Source organism: Mercurialis annua, linkage group LG5 (assembly GCF_937616625.2).
Source record: "Mercurialis annua linkage group LG5, ddMerAnnu1.2, whole genome shotgun sequence".
In the NCBI taxonomy this organism is placed as follows: Eukaryota; Viridiplantae; Streptophyta; class Magnoliopsida; order Malpighiales; family Euphorbiaceae; genus Mercurialis; species Mercurialis annua.
This window is the reverse complement of record NC_065574.1, coordinates 50676154-50697764: the sequence shown is the minus strand read 5'-3', so window position 1 is coordinate 50697764 and position 21611 is coordinate 50676154. Positions and strand designations below refer to the sequence as shown.

Genomic DNA, 21611 nt, shown 5'->3' with positions numbered 1-21611 from the left:
AGAAATTTTTTTAATTTATAATATTTGTCACTTTGAAATATCAAAAAAGTATTAATTATTGTTTTTTCAAATTTATTAAAAAATATAATAATACAAATAAAAATAATTGTTATAAATATCACCAAGCTTCAATATATAGGATTAGTTTCGTAAAAGTTTTTTTATATGAAAATACTAATTATTTTTAAACTCTTGAGTTAAAATTAAATGCCTAATCCAAATTGCATAGAATTTATACAATGATTGTTTTAATGCAAAGCTAACGGATGTGTCTTATTCACCTAACATCGATAACAAGACCAACCGATGTATTCTATACACGTGACATCGATTACGAAGCCAACTAATGTATATCGATAGTGAAGCCAACCGATATATTCTATCGTCTAACATCGATAGCAAAGTCAATCGATGTATTTTGTACGTAGTATACTAATCGCGCTCTCACATTCCTAATATAATAATAAGTATTTAACTTCACCGGTAAAGTAAGTCTTAACTTAAACTATGCTCTAATTCGACCACTCAGTAATAACCTATCACCGACATAAATTTAATCATACTAACATAATATGATTAATCATGAGGTAATACAGTATCATTGTGTCCCGTCCTACAAACACATATTGTGTTAATCTCATATCTTTGATTATTGAGGGTTCTTTTCATATATTATGTATATTTGTTGGTTTATTATTCTTTATTGTTGTGTATTATATGTTTTCGTTTCTTTTATCTTATATATAATATATTTATTATATTTTATGTATTAACAAACACAACACAGTTATAAATAAATAACAAACAAATTCATATAAGACATACATACGTATATTTTCTAAATATAACACATATAACGTTGCAAATCGTATAGCCAGTAGTATATATAATACATGGATTTATAAATAAATGTACTTATCACTTGCTATCTCATACCTTACTCCTTTTATTTCTAGTGTTTTTAAGTCCTCCGACTAGTCGCATCTAAATATTAAATTATCTGTTAATGTCGGAATACGACTAACTATAAAACTCTACTTCTTAACTCTTATATTTAATTAAATAGTTATTTTTCGTATTTAAATATTGACTCACGTTTCGTTAAAATCAGCTAATCATCGACATTTCCGTCGAAATTGTCGATTACCAAAATTTAATTATTATCGCGACTTCGACATAACATGTCGAAACATTGATATAATTGTAATAGAAAATTATTTTAATGGTTTTTCCAACCCGCTTGTAAAGTCATAAATTAAATATATAGTTTTTAGTTTAATTTATACAAACTAATAATATTCAATTATTTAAAAATTAAAAATTAATTAAAATAAAGTTAGGAACTTAATCGTACCTTATCCAATATTTTTAAGAGCCACGATTTTTAGCTTCCTTTAGCAAATAGGGGTGGCTATTTGTATAAGTGTTTATTTCATATATTGTTTGTGCGATATCATATTTAGTTATTTACAATAAGCAATTGAGCATTAGTGAAAGGAATTTTTTTAATTATTTTTTAATTTATTATTATTAATTTTTCATATGACTAACACATTATTGGTTTGTCGCACAAATGATATAACGGTTTTGTGAAATAATTTTCTATATATAGATCATCTTCCACCGCCTAACCACTTTATTATTATTATTATTATTATTATTATTTAATCCAATGCTTGCATGCCACGTTCTAAACTCATTCTATTCTTTCTTCCTTAATTTACATACATTGCCATCAGAGACGGACACACGCTCGTCCCAACTGGACCCCTGGAATACGGATTTTTCTTTACTACTACATTCTTTTTTCTTTTTTGACGAAAACTCGTTTAGCTGAAATTCAATATTATTATTAAATTTCGAAATATAAACGACCCACAAGTCTACATATTTGATAATTTCAAGTTATAATGGTTGACAATCCAATCTCAACCATTACATATTAAGAAAAGACGTAGCCGGAGTTCGAACCCACGACTTTTGACGCCTAAATAGCTGAGAATTAAACCATTAGACAAAATATAGAAATCTTCTAAAAAAAATAAATTATACAGAAATCATTTCACTAGATATGTGACTTATTATAACCTTAAAATTTACTATATGCGGAATATGTTGGTATATTGAAGCCACAATTCCAAATAAAATATGCTTTTTATATTTCCATACTGGGTTAAAATAAAATAAATAAAAGTAATTTCATTAGCTATATTTTTCTAATTTTTATTAATATTAATATAAAATTTTATTAACTTTTAAAATTTATTTTGATTGAACTGGTTGGTTTAGTCCAACTTTTAAAACATTATTTCTAAATGTATTTTATGAATCAAATCGACCGGTCCAATTTAATATAATACTAGACTACGGTATTAAACAACTATTTTTAAGATCAAGTTAGATCTACCAGTTTAACTGGTTCGAAAAAATTAAAATAATTTCAGTTTAAATCTTTTAGATAATTAGAATACAGTCTATCATATTTGAACAAAAAATATAAAACCACTAAAATGATTAAATTAAAAATATCAAAAAAACTAATAAATGATTGTTTGATTTAAGGGTAAGCATTAAACGGTTAAAACCGAACCAAACCGAATTAATTCAAATCGAAATATATAAAATACAGTTTGGTTACGGTCCGAATTTTTAGAATTTTGGTTATGCGGTTCGGTTTATGGTTTTTATAAAAAAATAACTGTAATAACCGAACCGGTCGTATCTTAAAACTACGTCGTTTTAAGCTTTTATATACACACATTTATATATTAAACTTGTTTATTTTTATAGTTTTAAAATAAAAAAAAACGATAAACATATATTTAATTTAAAGCATATGTACTCTTTAGGTTAATTTCTTCATTTTCTTTCTAGTTTTTTTAAATTGTTTTTTTTTTCTCTAAAAATCATACAAAAACTATTACAGTTTTCGACCGAACCGAACCGAATAAAAATATTCGGTTTGGTTAATTCAGTTTTGATATAATTTTGGTTAATACGGTTCGGTGACCGAAATTTTTAAAAACATAACGATTTTAAATTTTTGGGCGGTTCGATGACCGAACCGACCGTTGTTCACCCCTAGTTTGATTACTACATTGTAAACGATGTATAAAGTCGCTATGCGGAAATTCTAGAAAATAAAAGATCATATATATATATATATATATATATATATATATATATATATATTAACGTATATTCTTAAATTTTACGTCAAAAATTCCGAATTGACATTTTAATTTTGGAGTTTTATCCAAAAACATTAACTCTCCAATTAGAGATGCATATTGATATGTTAATTACTAATATATTTATATATACGTCGCCGAATAATATTCTTCTTTATTTTTTCTTATTTTATATATCATAATGTTTTTAAATCCTATAATTATGACATACTTCTCGAGACACTTATAAATTAAATTTACGCTTAAATTAATTTATATACTTCCGGTACATTAAATCACTTTCTATAATTTAATTTAACGATCTAAAATTGCCGAATTTGACTTTTATTTCTCAATAAATAAAGTAGGTCTTTACGAATATTTTTCTTAATATTCGACTCTTAAAATATTATTTTTAATATTTATATTATCCAAATTTGACCTCGTGGCATATTTGATTCAATTAAAATTTTACATACCTTATGTGCAAACCCTAAGGTATCATTATATTCTACACTTAAACAATTTTCTCTCTCTTCTCTCTTTTTACGCTCACTCAAATTGACTTGAGTGTTTGAGCGAACAGCCGACAAACTTCACCGGCATTCTTTCCGACCTCTGTTTACTCTTCTCCTTCTTCAGATTTTTAAAGACAGGTCAGAGCATGATTTATCGGTTAGATATGAGACTCGGTGAGTCAAATTTTCGGCTAATAATAACCGACGGTCCTCGACTTTTACCCCAAACTTCCCTAAACCCCCTATACTTTCAAAAGCTTCCCTAAACCCCCCAACCTTTATGGCGGCGCCATTGACGGCCCTTATGGTCGAAAATACCCCTTAAAAATTTGGCAGCTGTAATTGTATAAAAAACAAAAAATTGGCGGCGCCAGGTGTCAACTGACACGTCATTAAATATCCAAAAATAATTAAATCACCCAAAATACCCCTCAAATATTTTAATCAAACCACACTAAATCAAACCCAACCACATTAAATCAAACCCAACCATCCGGTCAACCTATCACCACCGCCTGCCGCCGCCCGCCACCGCCGATGCCGTTCTCCGCCACCAACATCGCCGTCCTCCGGCCATATCTGTTCTTGGAACAGATTGCCAAATCTGTTCTCAAGAACAGAATTTTTTGAGAAGACGACCGAGAAGACGACCGGATCTGGTCTTCTCACCTGAGAAGACGACCCAGCTGGGTCGTCTTCTGGGTCGTCTTCTCAGGTGAGAAGACGACCAGATCTGGTCGTCTTCTCACCTGAGAAGACGACCGGAGGGGACGGGTCAGTTGGGTCGGGTGGGTTAGGTCGGGTGGTGGTTTGGGTTCGAATAGATGGTTTAGGTTTGGTGAGATTTTTTTTCAAATATTATTTTGAGGGTATTTTGGGTTTTTTAATTTTTTAGGGTATTTTGGTGACGTGTCAGCTGACATGGCGCCGCCAATTTTTTTTTTTAAATGATAGCCGCCAAAAAATGACGGCGCTGAGGGGTATTTTCGTCCATAAGGACCATGAATGAGCGCCGCCATAAAGGTTGGGGGGTTTAGGGAAGCTTTTGAAAGTATAGGGGGTTTAGGGAAGTTTGGGGTAAAAGTCGAGGACCGTCGGTGATTATTAGCCCAAATTTTCAGATTTAATAAAGACCGAAGGTACAAAAAAACCCCTGAACTTTTCAGAAAAGTGCAAGACAGCCCTTTTACTTTTTCCTGGCTCAAATCGACCCCTCAACTTTTTTTTTTTGAACAAAAAACCCCTTCCGTCCCCTTTTCTCCGTTAGCTTGCTGACCTGGCCGTTAAACCCGTTACCCACTCAGCTCACCATTTATTTTTTGCTGACAGGGCATTAATTACATTGCCCTGTCATCAAAATATTACCGTTTGGTAATAAATGAAGAAAAACCGTTTTCCCCTAACCCATATCAAATCCCTAACGGCCAGACCTCTTCTCTGATCTCATTTTCTTCTTCCAAAAAAAATATAGAATCTGCAGTGAGTAGTTGAGTCAATTTGTTTAGGATTTTACTCTCTTTTTACCCTAAAAGTGGATTCCATTCATTATCATTTTGTAAGAAGAAACAGTTGAAGAATCTTGGTGACCCTACATGAAAGGTATGTACTTTTGTCACTTTGCTACTGATTAATGCATAAAGTAATGGGTTGGTGGTAATGCTTAAAATAATGCTTCATTATTTCGAAAAATGGACAACCAATTTGAAAAAAAAAAAATTAATTCATGGGTATTTGGGATTATGTACTGCTGATTTAGGGTTTTTTATTGAGTCTTGTCATTCTAATTAGAGCTTTGTAAAAATGTTCTGAAATTCAGTTAGGGCCTGTACAAGTCTGTGTATTTGATTTAGGGTTTGTTATACTATTTATGAAATTGATTTAGGGCTTTTAGGAAGCTTTATGGCTGTTGTGATTTGTGATATTGTGGTTTTGCAAATGTCTTATTTTCATTGCTTGGTTTATGTTCAGGATGGAGAAAATAATAGATGTTTGCTTCCATTTTGGGGGAACTTGGAGTAGCACTCCTTTTTTAAGCTACGTCGACGATGTACAGGAATTCTTTCCCAACTTTGATGCTGACTACCTGTCTCTTGATCACATTAGGGAAAGGTATCATAAGCATTTTGGATTCCCTAATGTGAGCAAGATTTTCTTTTGCATCAATGGAAGGCCCCTGGCAACCCACATGTTCCTGGCACAAACGGATGCAGACATTCTGAGGATAGTGAACAAGAAGGGTGATAGAATTAGGCTTGATGTTTACTCAGACCATGATGTGGACAGCCCTGTTTTTCTTACAGGTGTGCCTACACTGCCCTGGCATGATTCTCAAGGAGACAGTGAGCATATTGAAGTTTTGGAGGGAGATAAAGGGCCAACAGTGGATGTGGTAGATGAAGGCCCAGGAGTTGATGTGGTAGATGAAGGCCCAGGAGTTGATGTGGTAGATAAAGGCCCAGGAGTTGATGAGGTACATAACAGCCCAAGAGTTGATGAGGCAGTTATGGAGGCTGAAGATGGGCCAATGGAGGAGCCTGGTTTGCAGGGTGAGGCCCATTCTGAGAGTATTGAGGTTGAGGTTGAGGTTGAGGCTGACAGTATTGAGGTTGAGGCTGAGAATATTGAGGTTGAGGCTAATGTGGGGAATGATGCTGAGGGAGGATGTGAGTCTGAAAATGTAGAGGGGTCAGATATTGAGAGTTCAGATTCTGAGGGGGCAGATAATGAGGTTGAGGGGTCAGAAGGTGAGGGTTCAGATAATCAGGTTAAGGGGTCAGATATTGATGTTGAGGGGTCAAATTCTGAATCTGATGAAGAGGGGTCAGATTCTGAATCTGTTGAAGAGGGGTCAGAGTCTGGTGGTTCAAAGGCAGAGGGTTCTAATGCTGCTTCTGGGTCCAAGGTAGAGAGTTCAGAGTCCAGTGGTTCTGAGGGGGATAAATCAGATGGAAATCAATCTACTTACTTTTCTGATTCTGATTTGGGTTCATATGAGGTAGGAGGCAGTGGTAGTGATGAAGGGACTGCAAAAAGAAGAAAAAGTGGCAAGAGGAAATACAGTCAGAAATCAACTTCTGATCTGGCTGTTGGCATGACATTTGCTGATGCAGTTATGCAAAAGGTCAGTGGTTCCCTTAAAGTTAATTTCATTTTTGTGTTTTTTGTGTAATAACATAAGTTCAGGGGTTTTTTTAAACCAACTTAAAAAGTTCAGGGGTTTTTTTAAACCAACTTAAAAAGTTCAGGGTTTTTTTTAAACCAACTAATAAAGTTCAGGGTTTTTTTTAAAACCTAATAGAAACACAACTATTACCAATTTTAGCAACTTTAAACACATTTTGATGAATTTATTGCAGGGGTTGGTGCCAGCTGCAAGTGAAGCACTTCCAGAGGCTGAGCACAGATTTTGTGCTAGACATGTATATGCCAATTGGAGTAAGGACTGGAGAGGTGGTGAATTGAAGGTGAAGTTTTGGTCCTGTGCTTGGAGCACTTATGAGGAAGAATTTATTGAAAACTTGAACAAGATGGCAGCTGACCATGGTGATCAAGCACCTCGTGACTTGCTCAAATACTTACCTAATAAGTGGTGCAAAGCTTACATCAGTGCCAGATGCAAATGTGACATGGTAGACAACAATGTATCAGAGACATTCAATTCTTGGGTGAATGAGTTTAGAGACAGACCAATTATCACACTCCTAGAAGAGATTAGAAAGAAGGTGATGACTAGGATAGCTGAGTACAAGAAGTTCACTTCCACATGGCAGGGGGACTTTTCCCCTGATTGCTTGGCTACCTTTGAGAGTAATTTCCTGTTGAGCACAGACTGTGAGGTCATCTACAATGGTGATGATAGCTACGAGGTCAGTCATGGTGATGACCAACATACTGTGGTTGTGAAGCAGAAGGCTTGTACATGCAGGTTGTGGGATATTAGTGGGGTTCCATGTTCACACGCAATTGCAGCCATATACCATGCTGGTGGGAACCCATTGGAGTACATATGCAATTGCTTCAACAAGCGTATGTTTGAGAATGCATATCACTTTGCACTACAACCTGTTAGGGGAGTGAAGTTTTGGCACTGTGATCAATACCAGCCAATTGAACCCCCACCATTCAAGAAACCACCTGGCAGGCCAAAGAAGAATAGGGTCAGGGACAAAAGTGAGCCAAAGAAGAATACGGTTAGGGACAAAAGTGAGCCACAGAGGCCAACAACCTCTCAGAAGTTGGGGAGAGCAGGTGGTCGTGTTACATGTGGTCTATGTAAAGGGGTAGGCCACAACAAAAAAACCTGCAAAAACAAAAATGATAGTCCTTCTACTATGGAGAATGAGGGACCAGCAGCAGTAAGGGGGGGGACCAGCAGTGGTGAGAGAGGAACCAGCAGTTGTGAGAGAGGGACCAACAGTGGTAAGAGAGGGACCAGCAGTGGTAAGAGAGGGACCAGCAGTTGTGAGAGAGGGACCAGCACGACCTACTCATGTCAATGTTGGTACTGGAGGACCACCATTAACTCAAGAATCAACGGTATGTCATGTCATTTGCCTTTCTATTTTTTTGGTCAAGTGTTCCAAATTTAACCTAATGTTTTTTGCCTTTTGTAGAGCTTTCCAAGAACTTTCCAGGGAAATGCAAGGCAAAAACTGAAAGTGAGAAAAGCACTTGCTAGAGACTATGCAAAGAATATGGGCAAAGAACAGCTCAACAGTGGTGTTGGGGTGACTTATGATCCCCCAACTGGCAAGACTTCTTTTTTGGTAAGAATTCTTCCACTAGCTATGAGGGTTTTTTTAAACCTAATAATAAAGTATGAGGGTTTTTTTAAACCTAATAATAAAGTTCAGGGTTTTTTTTAAACCTAATAATAAAGTTCAGGGTTTTTTTAAACATAATTTCCCTTTATTTTGCAGGGCTCAACCACTGCCTCCCAAGTTGTTGATCCTGGAAATGTGGCAGCTGCCCAACAACACACGGATGCTTGGTCCTTCAGGTATGCACTAAGGCAGAGGAACCCACTATTGGCTCCAACAAAAAGGACAAGTACAGAAGGGTTGAGGAAAATCAATTTTACTCCAGATGGTCAAGGTCCAGTGAATTTGCCTTTCAAAGATGTGACATACAAGGGAAATCCTGCTGTAACCTTAACCCAATTGCAGAGCCAAGCCAAAAAAAGGAAGACATCTACAAGGAATGAAGAAAGCAGTAAGCAGTTGCCACAATCCCAACCTATTATGACCAGAAGGAAGCAACAAGTTCAAGCAGAAAACACTGCATAGGGGCTGCCATTTTTTGTGAAATATTTTGGATACTGCATTTTGTAAAGGGCTAAACCTTAAGAAACAATCTTCATATAGTACTAGGTATACTATTTTTGTGCAGTATTTTTGTAAAGGGCTAAAAACTTTTCCTTTAGATAGCATTATGATATGATTACAAAAACAGCTATATGCTTATCAGGTTTAGTTATTTTGTAAAGGGCTAAAACTGCTCCTTTTGTTAAGGTTTTCCAGATTCTATAATATGGGGTATCACTTAATGTTACTTGGTTTTACATGTTTTATTTGTTTATGTTCCTTAACTGTTTTATAGTACATTGCATATCAAAAATTACAATCACAATGACATATGTATTAACTAACCAAAGAAAAAAACACACAAATTACAATAACATTTGGAATATCAAATGGTATATTTCATCAAACCAAGGCAATTACAATCAGAAATGAAATTACAATCCATGATAGCACAAAACCAAGCTTGTACATTTGTTTCTTTCTATTACAAATTTCAAGTTCTTCTTCTACCATCTTTTTCTCCTTCATTATTCCCCTTAAGTCATCAATAGTGCATTTCACACTTGATCCAAATTCCATTTCCATAAGCTTTCTATTATCCCTTTTTAGCCTCATTATCTCATTGTGCAATTCATTCAATAAGAGCTTAACTCTTTCCTCTGTCTCTTGATCAATCCATCTAAAGAAACCACAGCCTCGACCAGCCTGAAATTATTTCCAAATAAACACAATCAATAGGGTGCAGACATTAAGGCAAAGGTTATGAAGTTAGACAAACAAATGGACTGAATTTTACAAAAGCAGAAAGAAAAAATTACATGGTAATTAGGGCAACCATAAAACCTTCTTCCTGGACTAGTCTCTCTCCATAACATGTAAATTTTGGCTATTTCCCAGCAGTTGCACATGAGAGTATGAGGTCTCTGTTCACGAAATCCAGAAGTTCCTTCGTGTCTGCTATGTACGGTTGCTGTGGAATTGAAGCTTGCCATTCCTAAGTTACCCAATAAAAACCTAATCAGAGCTACCAAATAAAAGAAGAAGATGAAAAAGAGAGAAATTATGGATATTCAAAGATGAATTTAGGGTTTTCTGTTGTGAGAAAGGAGAAAGATTGGGTTTTTCTTCATTTATTACCAAACGGTAATATTTTGATGACAGGGCAATGTAATTAATGCCTTGTCAGCAAAAAATAAATGGTGAGCTGAGTGGGTAACGGGTTTAACGGCCAGGTCAGCAAGCTAACGGAGAAAAGGGGACGGAAGGGGTTTTTTGTTCAAAAAAAAAAGTTGAGGGGTCGATTTGAGCCAGGAAAAAGTAAAAGGGCTGTCTTGTACTTTTCTGAAAAGTTCAGGGGGTTTTTTGTACCTTCGGCCTTTAATAAAATACCATCTTTTGATAAAAAAAAAAAGAAACTTTTATCACTCTAAAATATTAGTGATACCTAAGTCAAAGGCACATTTCTATTGACAAAAAAAACGCGGTTCAATTGTACATAGCCCAATTCTTTTCATTTCTTCTCATTTTCTCCTCTGAAACTGAGCAGCCATTCATTAGAAAAAAACTGAGCGAAGAAAAAAACTAATCGGTTAGGAGTTTTTAAATTTCGAAAGAACCGACCGGAATCTCACTCGAACTGGAAATTAACCTCCTACAAGGATGCCTATGGCTATAACCACCGTGGAACAACCGCGCTGGCCGAGTCAGTTGAGAATTATGAGCGAAGAAATAGTAAAAAAGGCTCTGAGTAGCCTCGGCAAAGGATTTGATTTAACATCTGATTTTAAGCTTAATTATTGCAAAGGTGAAAAAAGCTTAGTTTTGTTCAATGAAGCCGAAAAACGAGAGCTTATGATTCCTGGTTTTGGATCTGTTAAAGATGTTTCCATTGATATTAAGTGCGATAAAGGTGAACTTGTTCGGCATCAATCTGATATTCTTGGATTTGAACAGGTACTTTAACTAATTTTAATCTTGTTTTTTCGAGGTTATAAAATCTGAATTGTAATTAGTAGTGCAGATGTCAGAGTTTTTCAATCAGAATTCATCGATACCGGGGAGGATTCCGTCGGGATTATTTAATGCGATGTTTGGATTTGACGGATACTGGGCGGCTGATGCAGCTAAGACGAAGTTTATGGGTCTGGATGGCTGTTTTATTTCGGTTTTTGATGTTCATATTGATCGGTATCCGCTTGTTCTTTCCGATGAAGTTCGGAATGCAGTTCCGATCACTTGGGATCCTTCTGCACTCGCCAGGTACTTAATTTTCATTTATGATTAAATTAAACCAATCAGAATTTAATTAAACGCTAAAGATAAAGAGATAAAAATTTATTTGGATAGAACCATTAATATTTATTTTGCGATTCGAATGTATTTCACGTCTATACGAAGAAATTAGAAAGTCTCAACTTGAATTGGTCATAGATGCAATACAAACAATTGTTTTAGGTTATTTGACTTCTATTTTAATTTAGATGAAGTGTGATCAAAATGAAATACAAGTTAAAAATAAATTGCATTTTTGCTTAAAATATTCCATCATATAATCAAAACAAAAATGCTATAACGAGTGCTGTATATGTGAAATTCAAATAATAAACCATAATATTAGTAGTCCAATGTTTGTAAAATGCTTAAAAATATTTGTTTAATACAATTTTAAAAAGTTGAAATATTGATTAAAATAAATAAAAGCTTAGCAGCTAAAAAAGAAACGGCTTAATACATCTTTTAACCCCTAAACTATACCACTTTATTCTCTGCGACATCTAAACTAATTTCATATTCCATTGGACCTTTTAACTATTTTTTTTGTTCTATTTAACCCCTCAACCTCAATTTTTTTGTCGATTTGACCCTTTTTTGTCCAACGTGGCAAAAACGCGTGTTTTCAAACGCTTGAAGCGCGTGAATGATAATAAAAATGCATTAATTGTTCTATTTAACCCCTGAACTATATTATTTTGTTCTATTTGACCCCTGAACTATTTTATTTTTCTATTGCACATTTAAACTTTTAATTTTAACCCATTTAATCTCCTCGAAAATACAATTATTTAATTTTCAATCACATTATGTCTAGCATGAATGCTTAGATGCATATAAATTAATTTATATTCAATGACATATAATTTTTAAAATAATAAATTTATTTTAAATTTTAATAATATTTTTATAAATTATTGATGCCAATATAAATAAATAAAAAGTAAAAAAATGAAAAATATTTGATGATATTAAATAAAAAATAGTCAAATAATTATATGATATAACATCTTATACGTGTAAACATTTGTTTACATTTCAATAATAATAAAAAGAGTTTCTCCATTTTTAACGATATTATAAAATACATATATTTACTATACTTTGATGATATTAAATGAAGGTTCAATTGTTTAAAAAATTACTATTTTTAATGTGTTTTACAAATTTAACACAAATTTCCAATTTAAAAAAATTTAAGATACCAACTTTTAATTTTTTGCAATTTTAAACTTTTCAAACCAAGGCCAATTTTTTTAAATTTTAGTTAAAATTGCAAACATACTAAATATTATGACTAAAATAATTAAGCCTTAAATGATTTTCAAATAATATACAAAATATGTCAGTTTTTATTTTAAATATAAGAAATATATTTATGTGTAATGTATTTTTTGACCCCTAAACTTTATTCTTTTATTCCTTTTGACCTCTAAACTAATTTCATATTCCATTGAACCCCTTAACTATTTTTTTTGTTCTATTAACGCCATGTCAGCAAAGCCATGTCAGCAATTTTATCCACGTCAGCGCGCGTTGTGCGCACTTTTCAAATGAGGGGTTAAATAGAATAAAAAAAATAGTTAAGAGGTTTAATGGAATACCAAATTAGTTTAGAGGTCGCAGAGAATAAAAAGGTATAGTTTAGGGGTCAAAAAATGTATTAAGCCAAAAAGAAACATTGAAAAAACTTGGCTTATTACATAGTTTGACCCCTGAACTTGTACCATTTTACCCATCTAACCCTTAAACTTAACGTCTCACCTATCGAACCTCTGAACTTGTTAAATAATCCGATTTGACCCCTGAACTTGATAAATACGTAAATATTGAACCCTTCTGTGTCCACCTGTCACTTAAAACATTCTGGAAGAAATTATGTACGGAGGGGTTTAATGTTTACGTATTTATCAAGTTCAGGGGTCAAATCGGCTTATTTAATAAGTTCAGAGGTTCGATAGGTGAGACGTTAAGTTTAGGGGTTAGATGGGTAAAAGGGAACAAGTTCAGGGGTCAAACTATGTATTCAGCATTACCAATGATACAATTCTTTCAAAAGGTTATTGCGTTCATGTCGTTACTTAAATTCGTAGTTGTAAAATTAAAATTTATCAATCGAATGTCAGATTCTAAATTCAAAGCCTACCATTTTTTATTTTATTTATTTATTAGGTGTTTGAAATGCTCAGCGTCTTTACAGTTTCATTTGAATATTGATATTTGAAAACCGCTAAAACCTCTTGATAAATCACGATGAAGGAGTTCTCCAATTCCATGGACAGAGAACAGGAGTGTCTGGAAGTTCACTCCGACACTCAAATCAACTTTTCTTCTAGGAAAAAGAATAAAGAGAAATAAAAAATATCAAGTGAGTAGAAAAATAAGTACATTAAAATTTTCTCATAAGGTGACTTATATAGACCATATTCGGTGGTCCCTTTCGCCTGTTAAATAGATTATGTGTTAAATAAGTCCTTTCGTGGTAGAGATACAAATTACTGGTAGATTGTACCTTGACATTTGTATCTCAGAATCTGGGTGGAAACGCGGGACAGCAAGTCGAGTTGTCATAACTCAGTATTTGTATCTCGGTTATTATGGATCCTTGTAAGATAAATGTGTGTGTATCTCGTCTGAGTATATCTCGGTTACCTTAGGTGCCAAGGATTGTGTCCTTGACGGACCGTTGTGATTGTTCGACTTAGCGACCTCTTATTTTATAAAATGTTTCACATACATACACCATCTTTTGTTTTGTGTTAAATGGATTCACTGTTTCATAATTAAGTTGCTGAGTGAAAATCATACTTTTTATAATTTGTTGAGGTGAAAGTCATTTTTCGGCTGTTAAGTTGATAAATTTCAACAGATTTAAAACAGTATATCAATTTAAAACAAAATGAAAGTGTTTTTTGTCAAAAAAGATAAAATGAAAATTGGTGTATATATTTAAGATATTTTATGAATTATAATTAAATCGGAAAACCTTATATAATTGATGAATTTATACGATCTTATCCCTTGTTTAATCCATGTGCCATTTTAGTTGGGGTTTATAATACCAACTGCATCAAAATGATTAGTCTAAAGTTTATGTAATCTATATTCATCAAATCGAATTTCAGTGTGAATTGAAAATAATGATAATAAAAAAAATAAGAATTATGAATCTAAAATTTTAAAATTTAAGGGCTATTCACAAAACTATTCCATAGGATTACTTAGTTTTCAAAAGTACATTTTAAGTTAAAAAATCATACCTAAAAAAAATTCACATTTTGCGTACTTATTCTTTAGTATAAAAAAGACATTTTAATACTTATTTAATACTTCCAAAATTCATTATTGATATTTCTTTTATACATCTTTGATATGATACTTACAAAAACGGAAATGTTTTACGTATTTTTAAAAATCTTTTGAGTACTACATGAAAACATTTTTGGAAGTATGTATTTACAAAAAAATTTCCCATTTAATTGGATATTTCTGTTTTCCAAAATTTAATTACATTCGTAATATTAAGGCCTCACTTGGTTCAAAGAGTATAATTTCCGGAAAATATACTTTCCGGAAAGTTAATTAGTAAGGAAGTTAGTGTGGAGAAAATTAATATTTTTATTGCTTGGTCACTTAGTAACTTCCCGAGAAATTGTATTTTATTTTTAATTAATTAAAATATAAAGACAATATTACCCTCAATAACTAAATTAACTAATTAAATATAGGGTTGTAATCGTATTTTAACTTAATTAGGGAAGTAGAACTTACCTAGGTTTTGTTAGGGAAGTCATTTGCCTAGTCAAAGGGAAGTCAACTCTTCAACTTCCCGGGAAGTAGATTGATAAAAATGAATCGAGCAAGAAAAATATGCTATTTTTCGGAAAGTTAAATTTCCTTAGTGAAGTTACCCCCAACCAAGTGCGGCTAAATGTTTGCAAATATTTGAATAAGAACATAATATTATTAATTATAATTTAAAATTTTAAAGTCCAAACTGGAAACTTGCTTGATTGAAATGTAAAATGGTAGGTGTAAATTTGGGAAACTGAGTTGAAGTCATCGAATTTGATATTTTGTGACAGGTTCATTGAAACATATGGAACTCATATCATTGTAGGGCTAAGTGTTGGAGGTGAAGATGTAGTCCTTTTCAGGCAAGATAAGTCTTCCAATTTGGACCCATCTGACCTCAAGAAACATCTGCAAAATCTCGCCGATCAATTATTCATAAGGACTCGTAGTTTTTCTCAAAGATCAAGATCTCACAGAGTAAGGTTTTTAACGAATTGATCACTGATATGAAATTATACTTCGACTATTTAAAACACGAACTATTATACTTCAGAACTCCAAATAATTTTCGAATAAGGTTATGAAGATGTGGATGCTAAAACAAAGTACGTTATGTATTTCAAACTGCAAAAATTTAGTAATTTGTGTTTAAAATTATCTAAGTTTAAAAAGTCATCTTTAAAATTTTAAGACGCCCTAAAGTTTATTGTTACTATATGTCTACATATTAAACCTTTTTTTGATTCAAGCACAACATTGCATCCTATTTTTTTTTTATTTTTCCTTTTATTATCCGATTTGCATTTTATGTGTCTATGAGTGCTTTTGCCTTGAAGACCCGACAACGGAATTTTCATAAAACTAATGTTGTTTTGACCGTCTGAATGACCGGAAAGTAGTCGTGTATGACACTTAAACTCTATATGCCATAAAATAAAAAGTTAGGATATGGAGTGTCACATTTTTCATATTGTGCTTAAATAAAAAAAAAAAGGATAAAAGGCGGAATAATATTAACTTTTTATATTTTATTTTATAATTAACCTACTATCTAATACTCATTAATATATTATTTATATCTATATTATAGTAAAATCATTTTACGATGCAAATTGCAGGCACCTCAGGCTTTCAATATCTTTGATCAACAACAACTTGTAACCATCAATCCCTACTCGTCTATCAGTGCAAAAGATGTAGGTTCCATTTCTCCTGCTAATTTTGTGAAGGCAAAATAACTACAAAAGGTCAATTTTTTTATAAAAATTTCACATAAATTTAAATCATTTACTTTTAATCTAATTTATTCTGAAACACAGGATTTCGTTTCAATTATGTCAAATTCTAAAATAGCTCGCGATTTTATTATATGGTGCTGATATGGCGTGCCACACATATGCCATTATAGCAAACACTAGGTTAAGATTGTAAATTAATAATTTGTTTACACCCTCAAATTTTAAATCGTTTCAACTTAATTTTTAAATTTTTCTCATAGTTAAGATTCATTCAGAAAACCTAATGAACCATGTACCAAAAAAGAGAATATATTAATTATTATAAATTTAAAGGTTATTTTTGAAAAGTTATTATAAAAGTGTACAGTATCAATGCTATTTCTTAATTTATTTGCAAGTTAAAAAAAATTAAGAAAATCTTATAATTATGGAACAAAAGGAGTATATTAAAGGCATTTCTACTTCCATGGTATATAGTTTACAGAAATTGGAAAGTAGCATTTTGTGGAAAAACAGTAGTGATTTTGCAGGGAATCACAGTGATTTGTAGAAAAAAAGGAGGAGATTTATCAGTCAGCAGTCACTATGAGTGGCTTCCAACAGTTGCATCAAATCCAGATGCAACTCATTTCAAATTCATCCCTATTACTTCTCTCCTTAATGGTATTCCTGGAAGTGGTTTCTTAGGGCACGCCGTCAATCTTTATGTTCGATGTAAGTTTCCCATTTTAGAGAGCGTTTATCCATACAACAGATGTGCCACGTTAATAGATATTTACGATAGAAAATCTTTGTTATTGCTTACTTTTTTTATCATTAATATGGTAAACGCTTTATTGATTTGTTGCACGAATAACGTGCATGGCACAACCGTTGCATTATTTTGGTAATTTTTTTAATCCTTTTATTTGTAATGCTATTGCAGATAAGCCACCTATATCTGATCTACGATTCTTTCTTGATTTTCAATCTCCCAAGACTTGGGCTCCTAAATATAATGACCTTCCATTGGGTTCTACGACGAATATGGCTAACATTTCACCAGCTCTCAATTTCAGCCTCATGAGTCCTAAACTTAAAGTAAATACTACTCGGGTATGTAATGTTATCAAAAAATTATGATATTTAATATTTGGCTAATCTTGTTTTAATACCAAACCATTGCAGTTTTTGTCAGTTATAGCCAAATCTTTCAAAATCGTTAGAATTAGCCAATTTTTGAATATTCAATAAAACAAGATTAGCCCTTAATATTTCGAATATTTCTTGCCAAAGGATTTAACTATAAGCATGGCATATTATGGTTAATCCAGGTTATTGTACGAAACCGGCCTGTAACTGGAATCAAATTCTATCTCGAAGGCATGAAGGGTAACAGGTGATATTAAAAAGCCGAATTAGACTAAATCGAACTAAAATATTTGATTTCTTTTAAACCCAAGTCAGACTAATTTTACAAGAACCTTACATATTTTGAATGGAACCGGTCAGTTCGATTGATTATTTTGGTTTAGTTTGATTTTACAGTTCGGTATATACAAAAAAAATGATTTTTTTTAACTTCGGTTTAGTTTTATTTTTGTACATTCTTATACAACATATACCATTTTTGTTAAACATTAATGTCAGATTTCAACTCCTGCCTCTGAATATACCTTTTGACTTGCTTAACAGCTCACTGTTTTGGGGAAAATTTGTGCTAAATTTGTAAAGAGTGGCCAGAAAACTACAATATCAGGACTAACTTGATCACTTATGCTTGATAGATAAAACTAAATAGAAAACGCATTGATGTTCAGGTTAGCAATTCATCTCCAACACCTCTCAGACACGCCAACAATGTTCAAAAGCAGGATCGACGAAACATCATTATGGCGAGGATCAGAAGAAAGTAATGACATTGGATTCATTAAAGCAATTTACCAAAAACGGTTTTCTCACGTATGTACAGCCCCTGTAAAATACAATCCAAAATGGACAATGGCAAAAGATGGAGCTTACATTGTAACAGGAGCTCAGCTTCATGTCAAGCAACATGGCTGGAAAAATGTCCTTCATCTTCAATTATTATACTCGAGGGTTTCAAACTTTTTCATCGCAAAGTCTCAGTGGGACCACGGCTCCTTAGGATATTCTCAGAATTTCTCAGGATTGCTTTCTTCCATAAGCACGTCGATACCAGGAGCGAACCCTGAGAAAAGTAAACCGCCGAAGGCTGTTGTAGTTAATTCTGCTCTGTATCCGTCAGGACCGCCTCCACAACCGCAGAAGCTTTTGAAGTTTGTCGACATTTCGGAGCTGTGTCGAGGGCCACAAGATAGTCCCGGACATTGGCTAGTGACAGGGGCTAAGTTGGACTTGGAAAGAGGGAAAATATGCCTTCAGGTTAAGTTCTCCTTATTGAATATATGTTCTTCATTATAAGAGGGATCATTAATTCTTTTGTTAGTTTCTGTTTTTGGATCGAAACTTTTATTTAAATTCTTTATGCAGGGGAAACTTTCAATTCCACCCTCAAAAAGTTGTGTATATAGGGCTTTGCTTGGTGGAGGTTTTGAGAGTGGTGATTTTTTTTTTGTTCATACTTCAACTTAAGTTTTTAGTTAATGTATATAGCTTACATGTATTTGATTCATATTTTTTAAATTTGAAATGTGAAATTATACCTCTCATCCTTCTAGAAAATGAATGGACGCCACTCTGATATCAATTCACGCTACAAAACCAAATAGGAAAAAAATAGGATTAAAAAATCTATGTATTTATCTAAAAAATACAAATAGTTGCACTTTTTACCTTAAGTTATAAAAATTACCTCACGTTTTTCCCAAATTTATGTTTTTATTCTTAGTATTAAAATAATTATAATTTTACACCGTTATAATATAAGTATCAATGACATTATCATCTCGATATCATACTTTTTCAGTAAAAATTATTTTTCGTATTTTATCATAACCTTATTATACGATTATCATAACCTTGTTATACTATTATCATAACATATTTTTATAAAATTATCATAGCATTATCATAATATACTTTATTATAACATTATCATAATGAACATTACCACAAAATATTATCATAACATTATCATGATATACTTTATTATAATTATATCATAACCTTATCATAATGTTATTAATAATCTTATCATAATCTTATCATATATAATATTATCATAATCATCATAATATTATCATAAATCTTATTATACTATTATCATAACCGTATAATGTTATGATACTGATATAATAATATTATGAAACCGACCCGATATGATAATCAAGCCCTTTTTTCTGACAGAAAATTGTTTTTTTCTGCAGTGTTATAATAATGTCAGTAATACCGATATGATAACCAGACGTTATTTTCTGCAGAAAATCGTTTTTTTTAATCATAAAATCGGTTTTATATAAATTTTTAGATCTGAAACTGAAAAACTTCAAGAGTATTGTTTTTAAATCTGCGAGTTAAAATAAATTATAATAATCATAACGAGTTAAATTAAATCGTTAAAATTAAATATGAAAGAACAACTGAGCGATTACCAAACGATGCAGAGCGACGATAAAGAAGAAACTAAGAAAAAAAAATGGAGTGGAAAAAAAGAAAGAAAAAAACAGATGATAAAATAAAAATATGTTTAGAGTAAAAAATAATAAAAAGTAAGTAGTATTTCAATAAAAACATATCTTATAATAAAACAATAAAAATGCCAAAAGTGAGATATTTTCTCCATTTTGTTTTTGCTTGTTGAGATAAAAATTCCAAATATTTTATAAAATATAAAATTTTCATCATTTTCTCAAAAAATATATAGTCTAAGAATATTCTAGAGTTTAGTGAAAATAAAAAGAATAAATTATCTAAAAAAGGATCTAAACATGCCAAAACAGTAACTAACATCACAACACCCAAAGTATATGGGTTAAAAGCTATAGCACATGATTCGATACTTACCAATGAAGATAAGCGGATAAAAACGCCACACCATGACAAGAACGAAACCAATCAGAATTGTATGTCCAAAACCTCACAAGGTTGCTGGAAAACAATGATTCATAAGCCACAAAACAAAATAAATCAAGACCAAACAAATACATAAGAAATAAGATGAGCGAATCACTTACCGGAGTCTAAGAATCACAAGAATTGGTGAACAATTGATCAAACTTAGAGAATTTTATGTATTATGGTCAACTAGGGTTAGCGAAAATGAAAGGGGAGGGTTTAGATCAGATAAGGGATCTATTTATAGACCCCGAAATAAAAACTGACAGCAAGGCACGATGGTGGACGCGTTGAGAGGCGCGATGGACCCATTGCGCCCTACAACTTACCCTAGGGCGTGACGCGAGGCGCAATGGCCTCGTCGCGCCCTCCGTCGTGCCCTAAACCTACATGCTAGCTTGCACATGGCCCAACGGCGACGACGAACCTGGACCTAAGCCCGAACATGGACCTAAACGAGTCAAATGAACACGAAAACGATTAACACGGTGACGGAACAATGCCGATAACAAACAAAAAAACACGGGATACTACAGTTTATTCTTCAGGATTCATAGATGGTTTAAGTTTTAATGTTTGAAATACTATGAAAGTTAGATTGGGAGTTATGGTTATTAATTGTTGTTTTTTATCTGTAGGAAAATTTAGGGGTTTGGAGACATCACCTTGCTGAAATACGATCGTTTTTTGTCTCAGTATCTTCGGGAACCATTTAAAGCATGGACTGTGTATGAAAATTGACGCCTGCCTCAATTTCTCGTTGGAAATTGCTTGTACTGATTTTCGTTTACAGTGGAGCAAGTGGCAACTGCTTGATTCCATTCTCCCTAAGTGCTTTTGCAAATTCTTTGGGACTCGAGGCAGCAATTCAAGCACACATAAACTCATATCCTGAAGATTTTAAGACTTTGATTTAAACCAGTGGAGGTGGAGAGTTCGAAAGCAATAATTGTTGAAGTGGAGGTGGAAGACGTCAGTGTGGATGTGGAGATTCTCTATCCATTTGGTATGAGATGTTGCTAAGGAATATGACTGTGAAATGAGGTTTTTTTTTATGGAGATGGAATTAGGGGATGATCACAAAGAATTTGATAAGTACTTGTTGGCTCAAGTATCACGACCCATTTTCATGAATCGCGACCGGCGCTAGGGTATGGGTAATGTAGTACCAAAACCCGTAGCTAGCCTTTCATTTAACACATAAACACATGAACCTGCAGAAAACCAATGCTCGGAGGCAACCGAGACTTCAGCCTAAATCTAGCAGTTATAATATTCAACAGTTAATATAACATGCTT

At 32.9% G+C, this 21611-nt stretch overlaps 4 protein-coding genes and 1 long non-coding RNA gene across 6 annotated transcripts; 3 read left to right on the top strand and 2 right to left on the bottom strand.

The window, feature by feature from the left end:
- Positions 1 to 5168: 5168 nt before the first annotated feature.
- LOC126682023 (uncharacterized) lies at positions 5169 to 6857 on the top strand. Its single transcript, XM_050377578.2, has 2 exons — positions 5169 to 5287; positions 5657 to 6857. Exon 2 carries the CDS (start codon positions 5658 to 5660, stop codon positions 6855 to 6857), a length of 1200 nt encoding a protein of 399 aa, XP_050233535.1. The 5' UTR covers positions 5169 to 5287; position 5657.
- Positions 6858 to 7029: 172 nt separating this feature from the next.
- Positions 7030 to 9127, top strand: LOC126682022 (uncharacterized). The gene is made up of 3 exons (XM_050377577.1): positions 7030 to 8224; positions 8302 to 8454; positions 8608 to 9127. The coding sequence occupies exons 1-2, from the start codon at positions 7030 to 7032 to the stop codon at positions 8364 to 8366; spliced, it is 1260 nt and encodes a 419-aa protein (XP_050233534.1). The 3' UTR covers positions 8367 to 8454; positions 8608 to 9127.
- A 229-nt stretch (positions 9128 to 9356) lies between these two features.
- Positions 9357 to 9885, bottom strand: LOC126682021 (uncharacterized). Its single transcript, XM_050377576.2, has 2 exons — positions 9810 to 9885; positions 9357 to 9696 (listed from the first exon to the last, which is right to left on the bottom strand). Exons 1-2 carry the CDS (start codon positions 9864 to 9866, stop codon positions 9394 to 9396), a joined length of 360 nt encoding a protein of 119 aa, XP_050233533.2. The 5' UTR covers positions 9867 to 9885; the 3' UTR covers positions 9357 to 9393.
- A 569-nt stretch (positions 9886 to 10454) lies between these two features.
- Positions 10455 to 18921, top strand: LOC126683307 (MACPF domain-containing protein At1g14780-like). Of its 2 annotated transcripts, none has more exons than XM_050379159.2 (8): positions 10455 to 10944; positions 11012 to 11250; positions 15348 to 15534; positions 16176 to 16253; positions 16826 to 17009; positions 17221 to 17390; positions 17609 to 17673; positions 18095 to 18921. In XM_050379159.2, the coding sequence occupies exons 1-8, from the start codon at positions 10651 to 10653 to the stop codon at positions 18717 to 18719; spliced, it is 1842 nt and encodes a 613-aa protein (XP_050235116.1). In that variant the 5' UTR covers positions 10455 to 10650; the 3' UTR covers positions 18720 to 18921. The 2 variants fall into 2 exon arrangements, with proteins under 2 accessions (XP_050235116.1, XP_055962008.1); XM_056106033.1 differs by having other exon boundaries at positions 10857 to 10944; positions 11007 to 11250.
- LOC126683309 (uncharacterized) lies at positions 18180 to 21451 on the bottom strand. The gene is made up of 2 exons (XR_007641698.1): positions 20262 to 21451; positions 18180 to 19011 (listed from the first exon to the last, which is right to left on the bottom strand). It is a non-coding gene; the product is annotated as an uncharacterized LOC126683309 (long non-coding RNA).
- Between the last annotated feature and the right edge of the window lie 160 nt (positions 21452 to 21611).